The 10,589-nt window shown below is 28.1% G+C and overlaps 1 protein-coding gene across 1 annotated transcript; it reads right to left on the bottom strand.

Moving 5' to 3' along the window:
• Positions 1-997: 997 nt before the first annotated feature.
• Positions 998-9,707, bottom strand: LOC129891478 (probable serine/threonine-protein kinase At1g54610). Its single transcript, XM_055966863.1, has 7 exons — positions 9,285-9,707; positions 8,575-8,859; positions 7,226-7,543; positions 6,308-6,526; positions 5,605-5,699; positions 3,180-3,267; positions 998-1,354 (listed from the first exon to the last, which is right to left on the bottom strand). The coding sequence occupies exons 1-7, from the start codon at positions 9,705-9,707 to the stop codon at positions 998-1,000; spliced, it is 1,785 nt and encodes a 594-aa protein (XP_055822838.1).
• Positions 9,708-10,589: the final 882 nt, after the last annotated feature.

The raw sequence follows: 10,589 nt of genomic DNA, 5'->3' as shown, positions 1-10,589 counted from the left end.
TTCTTATTGCATTTTCTTGATAATCGAATAATTCAAGGATATCCACAAATCCTTTCATGGAGATCAAGTTCAAATCATCCTAACTAGTTCGAGAAATACGCCGCAACGGCCCTCGAATCACGATGGAGATCAAATTCAAATCATCATAATTCGAGAAATATGCCACTAGCGGCGCTTGAATCACAGAGAAATCTTAGATGAGAAGAATCAAAGGATAAACAAATTTGTATTCACAATGTTTATCAATAAGATTAGATTTTTTCATATTTTATTTGTGATTGCAATTTATTTTTTATCACTTTAAAATTGTTGCAAACAGCGGGACTCAAAACTCGACCCGAGATTTGTTCCTACTGAGTATGACGAATAATATTTAGGCTAAATCTGCGATATAGCGAAGACATAAAGTGGGTAAAAGTTCGCGATCTAAGCTGACAATTGTATTAATTAAAGTGGGTCACGCTTGAATGAGTTAAGATTTAGCTCAGTTTTGAACTATCTTAAACCCCACCGATAAAAATCTAGATGGATTGAACGAATCATTTGTTTTGGAGCTCGTTTTAATATCCCTAAGTTTAAATTATAAGTATATACTAATGTAACGCAATTTTACTGTTCTTATATAATGTACCAAAATTAGTTATATCAGATTATTATTTATTTTTCACGCTATGATATTAAGCTTATAACAATAACACCAGTCTCTTTCATGTGTCTTTTAGTTATACCAAAACTTGTTTAAGCATATATAAAAAATAATAATTAAATCTGCAGGTAGGACATGCATCATATTAGCGTCAAATATTAAATAACAATACAAACTTAACATTAGACATAAGTAATTAAGTAATACATTGATTAATAATTCAATAAATTTGTGAAAATACAGGAGAAGAAGGATTAAAAGCTAAGTGCATCACTTCAATTAATTAATTAAAGGTCGAATACACTTAGTCAAATATCACACGAACCAAAATCAGAATTTACGAATAACTAATTAACTAGTATCTTCAAAGCTGAATAACTTAGAGATGTTGTGGTCCATTAGATCATGATGATTTCTAAAATCAATGGTGGATATTGACCTACGATTGAGACTCAATCTGTTATCTTCATAATTTTTGGCTGCTTCAGTAATAGAGGCTAATAAAATTGGATAATTTTTTATATTTTTTAGAGCATTAGGATGTGCCTCAGTTTTAGAAGATTGATTAATATTTCTAAATTTGAAAAATGGAGTTGGTGAAGGAGGAGGATTTTGATTATTATTATTATTAATCATGCTTAAGGAAAATGAATTACTGCTACTTGCACCACTATGGTTACTTAACTCCCCTTGCTGCTTTTCATCATCCTGTTTCAATCAAAATTGAGTAAAATTTAATGAGTTTAACTTTTATATGTTGACAGTATAAGATGGTTTTACACTCTCGCGTTATTCTAGAAAGGTAATTGTAAGTAATTATTTATAAGAAAGTGAAGTTAAAATATGTGGAAAAAAATAAGACAAATTATCCGTAAATATGTTTAGATGTAGTAGTATGGTAAACAGAGCCGGAGCACCTTACAGTCAGGAAGTTCATCTGAAACCTCTTCGGCGAAAAATTATATTATCTATACAAGTTAAAATATTTTTTTTATGTATATATAGTAGATGTCGAACCTCCTTTTGTTAGTTCGTGTGTCTATTTTTTCAGATTTTGAACTTCCTTACTAAAATTTTTGGCTCCGCCACTAATGGTAAGTGTATATAAATCCAAATGCATGTAATAAAATTGTAGTAATTTTTACTTTCTTCTTTTCGAAATAAGTGATGTTTTTTTATTGAGTATACCCCTTAAAAAACTACTTATTTATAGAAAATAAGAAGTATTCTTTATTAGTTTTTCTCTAATTAAATGTCTTGGAGAAAGAAGTGATTCTTTAATAGTATAAAATTTCATGTATTAAAATGAGGATAATTTTGAAAGAATAAAATCAATTCCTTCTTTAATGTCCAATCTTCGCATTGAAATTTCGATTGTTTTGAATTCCATTGAAGGAGAAACTTTCTTTGCTATTTTTTTTTCATTCAAGGACTCAAAGTGTAAAATCAAAAATATGATTAAAGATGGAAGGATTTTATTCGATTCGATGGTAATAAAAGTGCATATATTACTGAAATTTTACAACATGCCAATGATAAATCCAATTTTTGGTGAATGGAAGTTAATTGCCAACCTCATGTGTATATGTATTTGGTTGGATGCATGTGGAAGCATTTAGGGCAATTTATGTCCTATTTTTTGAATGAAAAATATTAGTTTTTTTTAGAAGTATTTGAATTTATTTTTACTAAGAAAGAAAATTGAGAGAGTGATTAAAAATTATGTTAACATTCTTTTGGTTTAAGATGAAAATAGAGATAAATGAAAAAAGTAGTTTATTGAAATAAGATAATTAATAATATGGCTAAAAAAATATCTATATTTTTTTATTTTGTGGACACTCTTTTTTCATTCAAATCAAAAGTGGGGACAATAGTGGAGTAAGCTAGAATTTATACTTTTCAAGTTGCAAAATTGCTACTTGTTTTTGTTTCAATTTTTTTATTTGATTTTGACTTAACATAAAGTATAAAATTTTAATAAGTAAAGTTATATATTTATGATTTTAAATGAAAAATAATAGAATATAATAAAATATATTTTAATCTTGTAGTCTCAAATATGTAATGTGGAAAGTTAGAATTAAAAAATTGTCAAAAAAGAAAAGAGACTTTTAAAAAAAATATATATATGAGAGGAAAGTAAAACAAATAAATTAAAATGAAGGGAGTATTTAAGAGACACATCTCTTTCATATATAGTACTCCTTCTGTCTCAAATTATCTGGCGTGATTCTCTTTTACACACTCCTTAAGAAACATTAACTAGGTAGGATTTTTTTTTTTAAAAAAACAAACTATTTTACCTTTCATTTTGTATTTAATAATTATAACATTATCTATAACTGAGATTTTGTAGTTTTCATGAACAAAAACTACTAAGGGTAAAATCATAATTTTGTTTGGAACTTCTGAAACAATAAATTATTTGAGACAACTACTTTTAAAAATTATAACAGATAATTAAAGACGACATGAGCACATTTTCTCAAAGATTCAAGGAAAACATATAATTAAAAGAAAAAGAATTTACCTCTTTTGAGTTTTCAGAAATATTGGAGAGCAATTTTCTATAGCCCTCCCTATTTTTCCTAACCCGTTTGCCTTTTGAAGCTCTCTTCCTGTGGTGCAATTTACTTTTATTTATTAGTGATTATAGCAAAAGACAATAAATATATATATTCATACCATTAAGTTATTAGTATGAAAAATATATATATAGATAATCAATTAATTAAATGATGATTTCTGTTCTAATTTTGCATCAAAAGTAATATCGTGTTTATAACAATTGGACATAAAATTAATATAAATATTTAAAAACAAAATTTAGATATCTCAGGATTATATAAAACATGTTATACTTTCTAATCTTTCTCATATAAAAAAATGGAAGAATATATTTGAAAAGTTCAATCATAAATCAAAGTAATTAGTTCTCCAGAAGAGCAATTAGGCTATAGTGTTCATAAATCTTGCTCATGATAGAAACTTTTTTTCTTGCTAAAAAGAATTTTATTTCAACAGAAAACATGTGACTTTCTTAAAAGAAGAGTTAAAGCTCTCATAGTTGTTTATAAGCTGTAGGCCCATCTACTTAAATAATATATTATTTATAATATTAATTACGAATTTTAATACATGTTTCATTTTTATTAAAAATAACAATATTTTTTTTATTCGAAATAGCAAAAAAATAAAATACCTTTCTTTTTCTTTTTTCTCTCCCCTACTTCTATATAAATGAAGTTTTCTCTCTCTTCCATTTTTTCCATTTCTTTTTCTCTTTCTCTTTCCACCTCTTTCTCTTTTCTCTCTCTACTTCTTCTATTTTTTTTGTCCTTTTTTAATTTAAAATTTAATTTTGAATTGGATATTATAGAAATGATTCTTTTACTATTTTTTAAATTAAATAATTTTTTTATATAAATACATATATAATACATTTCTAACACAATAAAAGAAATAAATATAAACGATAAATGTAATACATTTTGAATTCAATATATTATACATATTATAGGCATGTTTCAATAAACGTGGTGGATATATAACTAAAATATTTTTAATACAGATGTATTATAAGTATTATGTGTGAATTTCAAACATTCTAGTACTATTCAAATTAATTTACGTTGTTAGAAATGTATTATATTTGTTGAAATAACAACAATTGAATTCATAACAATATATAATATTGAATTCTAATCGTAATACATTTTGAATTAAATAAATTATACTTATTATAGAGATGTTTCAATGCACGTGGTGAATATATAACTAAAATATTTTTAATACAATAATATATTCCGTTAATAAGAGAAAAAAATAAAAAAATAATTATTATAGATTTTAAATTCAATATATTATAGAGATGTTTCAATGCACGCGGTGAATTATTTTTTGGGCTTATTCGTAATCTAATTTTATCAATTAAAAAGGAATAATTTCATGTATTCTAAATTTTAACGGATAATATATGTCATATATATAAGATCACAATAAATCAATCATTAATATTTTTTCAAATAACGATAAAAAATAATTATAATAAAATAAGAAATATTTTTAAATTCCACTTTTTTTTCGAATTGAAATAGAATAAACGTTTGCTAATAAAAGAAATATTATTAGTAAAAAAATATGTTCAAAAAGAAAATAAATAATATAGGGCATTTTTGACCCATTAAATAACAATAAAGGCATTTCTGGATTAAAGTATTGACGGTAAGGACATTTTTGGACCAAACTATAAACGGGAGGTATTTTTGTTTATTTAAAATAGTTTAAGGGCAATTTTGATCCTTTTCCCAATTATATATAGTATCAGTAGTTTTTCTTTTAAAAAAATAATATTTATGCAATTCATTATTGCAGGCACCATATATAATTATAAAATAAGATTACTTAAAGACTCTAATATCTTTTGTCGAATATCACGAGAATTAAATTCCGGAATTAAATAAAAATAAGGGACCACAAGCAGACACCACCCAAAAATAAAGGAAAAAAGATAAAAAGAAATAATTACTTATATTAAATATATAATGATAGCTCTTCATTTGTGCTCGTGATATAATAATTATCATCTTATATTGCATGGAATTATGTCAATAGGACTATGATTATACTATGAATTTTGTGAAATTATTTATATATTTTGTGACATCTAATGTGACTTGCCTTGGTCCTAAAGTCTCCCTTTTTATGATTATTGTCTAAAAGGATGATCAATATACCTACTATAAAACAATGATGATCATTTTAATGAATCATATATGAGTAATTATAGTATTTTGGCAATTGTAGCAATTTACAAATGGAAAATTAAACTGATTGACAAATATTAATATTATATTATGTGATAAGGATATTAAAATTTGTCGATATTGATTGAAAATTAGATATTTAAAAACTACGAAACTTCACTTAAACAGTACGTGTAAAATCGAAGATACCTTGTTATATCAATGGATTGGGCAGGCCCATCGTCTTCTACTTTGATGATAGGCAGTTCAGAAAGCCCACATGCTAATGGACTTGTTGTAAAGAACTATCACAATGTTAAACAAAATTTTAGTGTTCAATAATAGATGAAATTCACAAATAGCCATTTTTTTCAAAATTTTATAAATGTAAAATAACTATTGTCATTCAATTTTTATTAGTATAACTCTAGGACATGGTCATGGAATCTGTCAAATTTATCAAAGACAAGGACTAAAAAGTGATCAGTAAATATTATTTTTACCAATAATACAGTACATATATTTTAGGTTTCAAATTCACCAATAGCCACTTTTAGCCTCAATATTTTAAAACAGTCGATGTCCTGAATTTAAAACTTTAGGATAATAGACTTCAACATTGTTCCAAGTGATCTGTACTCAGGGGCAAAGGTAGAGAGGTGCAAGGAGGTCCAACTTAACTTCAAATTAAGGAGGCATTTGGTCATGAAATATTTTTACTAGGCGTTTGGCCATAAATTCATTTTACTTTTTGTTTTGTAGTTAACTCGAAAATTTTTCACATTTCACTATGAAACATGACCAAACGTCATATAGTATTTTCTTTGAGATATCGCTCGATTCATGTTCAAACACTTACTAATAATACCATGTGTTTAAGGCATGACAACATATAAAAATTATTGTAACTTACTTCATTTTGGAGGGCAGTAGCAGCAGTGCCCCTCAAATGAGGCTCAACAGACAAAAGTGTGTATAAAAGGGGAAAAGCAGAATGAGGCAAATTTGGGAAAATTTGTCCAAAACAAGGCTTGTGTTGTGGTGGCCTAAATGTTGTTGGTGGCTTTACTTTCTTCCAATATTCCTCTGTTGGTGAACCACATAACTTAAATATCTTGTGAAGTTGTTCAATCTGTAAAAAAAAAAATTAGGAGTATTAAATGTTTAAACTTCAGATAATATAAGGTTAAATTTGAACTTTTTTCCAACCAAAAAAAAGAGAGTAAATTTTACCTAAATCCCATAGTGATTCTTCCCAATTACACTCTACCCCTACTTTTTTTAAAATTACCCAAAATCTCTTCTTTTTGGTCACTTACGGATACATCACGTACGTCCTGATACGTTACGTAAAGTGATGTATTCGACCTATACATCGCATAAAGTGATGTATTCGACGTCCTGATACATCGCGTAAATGATGTATCCGACCGATACATCACGTAAAGTGATGTATCTGATGTTCCGATACATCGCGTAAAGTGAGGTATTCGACGTCCTGATACATCACGTAAATGATGTATCCGACCGATACATCGCGTAAAGTGATGTATTCGACGTCCTGATACATCACGTAAATGATGTATCCGACCGATACATCGCGTAAAGTGATGTATTTGACGTCCCGATACATCGCGTACAATGATGTATCCGATCGAACATCGCGTACAATGATGTATCCGATCGATACATCGCGTACAGTGATGTATCAGAGAATATGAGAGAGTAGGGATTTTTGTAATTTTTTCCAAATGGTAGAAAATATTAGAGAATATGGTAGATAATTTTTCCAAAAAAAAAAATTATAATTTTTTTAAAAATATTTTTTTACCTCATTTCTACCAGGCAAAATAGGTCTTCCAACAAACATTTCAGCCAAAAGACAACCAGCACTCCAAAGATCAATTCCAACACTATAATGAGTAGAACCCAAAAGTAATTCTGGTGCTCTGTACCAAAGTGTCACAACTCTACTTGTTAGGGGCCTCTTTGTCTTTGTTTGATAAAAATTTGCAAGTCCAAAATCAGCAATTTTGAGCATCCCATTTTTGTCTATTAGCAAATTTGACCCTTTAATATCTCTATGCAATATTCCTCTCTCATGACAATGTTGAAGTCCAGATAACAATTGCTCCATGTAACGTTTTATCTGCAAGAATGTTATTTAAAAATACATTTTATTAGGTCCAATTTGAAAATATAATTATAAGAAAAAAATATCTATTATTACGCCCTTTCTTCTTTGTGGATACCTAATTAATTACCGTAGTATGTATTTCATTCTTTAAAGAGATGCATAATGAAAGAGATATAATTTACTATTAAATTTAAATGAAGTTAACTTAGATATGTTGATTGTGTAAATAATTATAACACTATAAGAATCGTTTGTTTGTTTGTTAGAAGGGGAAGTCATTCATATATTGAAATTAATATAGCTAATACCATATTTATTGGTAGCATTATATTGCTTTGTATAAAATTCAATACACCAAGTAAGATGTTTAGTTATTATTTAAAAATCTCACATAAATAAAACAATTATAAGTTATAAGTCAATTTATATTCTAATATTTTATACAGTATAGAAGATGAAATACACTATTAAAAAAATAGCAAAAACCAATCTGGATGAAAAAAAATAAATCAACCTCCGATTTGTTAATTATTATTTTATTTTTTTTGGAAAAATAGCGATGAGGTGTCCTTTTTAATTACACAATAATAAAATGCACTACGTGGTGTTCGAACCCCATCTTTATCATGTTAGAATACATTTCTCCACTAGACTATTGGTGCTTATTGATTTAAGATTATGTTTTATTTATTTATATTTTTTAATTTTATTTTTTTGTGAAAAAATTCGACCTCTATAGGTCAAAGGTTGGTTTTCATCTTTCTGATTTTTTATGCTAATTTTTTTTAAAAATCCGATCTAACCGACCTCATGACGTCGGTTTTTGACAATTTTTTAGTACTTATCTACATGAGGTGTGATGGTATGAATAAGATTCCTACGTCCTTAATCAAGATCCCGATTTCCAAAACATAGGAGAAAACAATAAATAATTAGGCAGTCAATATTATTATTTATTACCATATAATTCCTCTAAATTGTGCAATTAGATCTTTTGTATAAAAATAATTATTATAAAATGAGGAAAGTAAGTAATTACTTACCTGAGGCTCAGTGAGTCTTTCTTGAGTATGATTGATAAGTTTAGTTAAATCCGATTGCATAAAGTCAAAAACCAAATAAAGACTATATTGCATTCTTGAAGTGGCTAATCCTTCAAGTTTTATAATATTTGGATGATCAAGTCTTTTCAATATTATGATCTCTCTTGCCATGAATTTCACACTTTCTGGCTCACTTGTATCAAATCTAACCTTCTTTAAGGCAACTATTTTCCCACTCTTCCTATCTCTAGCTTTATACACATTGCTATATGTCCCTTGACCTACCTGCATAAAACAAAATCAAGAAATATTAAACTTTGAACTCATAATACGAACAAATGAGGTTTGCTTAAGTGGTTGATCGAACGCCTCCATCAAGGTTTGAGTTATGCTAGAGGGTAAGTGAAAACACTATTGATCACTTAGGGTGCGACCCTAGAGCAATGGTGCAACGGTACTATAAAGTTGTCTACATGTGATATGTAGGTCATATGTTCGAGCCGTGAAATCAACCACTGATACTTGTACTAGGGTAAGACTTCCTATATCATACTCCCTTAAGGTGCAATCCTTTCCCATATGTGTTAACCTATTTGAACGTGAGACATTTTTTGCACTAGATTGTCCTTTTAATGTTGAAGTGTAGTATAAATAATATTTAAAACGTTAAAAATTGAAAATTTAAATTCTGAATCCGACTTGAAAATTACCTTAGCAAGCTTATCATATGAATCAGCAGTTTTTGGAACTAAACCAACCAAAACCTCTTTAGGAATATTATCAACAAGCCATTTAGGCCATCCATCCACCAATTCATCTCCTCCTATTTTCCTACCATTACCACTTGTACCTCTTTGTGATTGATCAATTATTCCTATTTTAACTCCAATATTTCCAATTCCATCCCTTCCTTTAATCTTTTCCTTTTGATCTCTAGTACTACCATTTCTTTCCTCTTCGTCAAGTACTACATGGTCGCGAATTCGAGCCATATCCCTCGTTTGTTGTTGTTGTTGTTGTTCTCTTCGTCGTTGTTTTTCAACTCTACTTCCTTTATCATAACCATTCTCTACTTTCATCCTCTCAAGCCTATCCGGAGAGAAACCATACCCCTTGCCTTGAACACACCCCATTATGGTTCTTACACGACGCGAATCTCACAAAATTCCTTTAAAGTTTTGTATGGAATATGATTGGTGATAATAACTAAAGGGAGAATACAAAAGTAGTAGTAGAAGAAGATGATGATATGACTAACAAAACAAATGTAACCTTTTGATAAAAATGTTAGAGAAGTTTTAATTCTCTTTGTCCATTTAGCCGGCAAATATTTATTCATGGAATAATGTAAAAAAATGTCATTTTCTTTTATTTCTTTGCTTTCAACGTCATGGAAAAATTAATATAGTTATTATGAATTGTGTCCATGATTAATATCGAGGTTCTTTCTGTTTTCTCAAGGAAGTTTACTCTTGTTTTTGGAGATACATTTTTTGTTTAGTTTATAATAAACTAAAAACTTTTGGCAAGTAGAGCCTAGTTAAATTATATTTTATCTAAACATATCCAAAAAGATGCATAATGTTCAAATTTGGAGCAATCAAAATTAAAGGATACAAGTAGAACCTAGTCAAATTATATTATATACAATCTACTCTAAGTACAAGCCAAATGGCAAAACATTGAAGTAATTAATCAAAGATTTTTTGAATTCAATCCCTTTAATTCATCGAGTCGTAAACTTTGATTACTAAACTCAAAATTGGTGATTTACGTCCATTGCCTCGAAACTTACTTCTTACTTATATGTCAGGTAAAATGTGTAGCGTCTTTTAAAAAACTGCTACCTAACAAGAGTAATTGCTTGCATATTCCTAACAATGAGTTATTTGATCATTTCTGTTAAAAGAATGAAAAAAGTTTCACATTGATGACTGGTCTCTTTATAATTAAGGCTTTCGAACAATATTTTTCTTTTTGAACTAACTTTTGAGTGTGAGTTAGGCGCATGCAAG

This window comes from Solanum dulcamara, chromosome 1 (assembly GCF_947179165.1).
Source record: "Solanum dulcamara chromosome 1, daSolDulc1.2, whole genome shotgun sequence".
NCBI classification, from domain to species: Eukaryota; Viridiplantae; Streptophyta; class Magnoliopsida; order Solanales; family Solanaceae; genus Solanum; species Solanum dulcamara.
The sequence above is the reverse complement of the archived record's forward strand: the minus strand, read 5'-3'. Positions and strand labels throughout refer to the sequence as shown.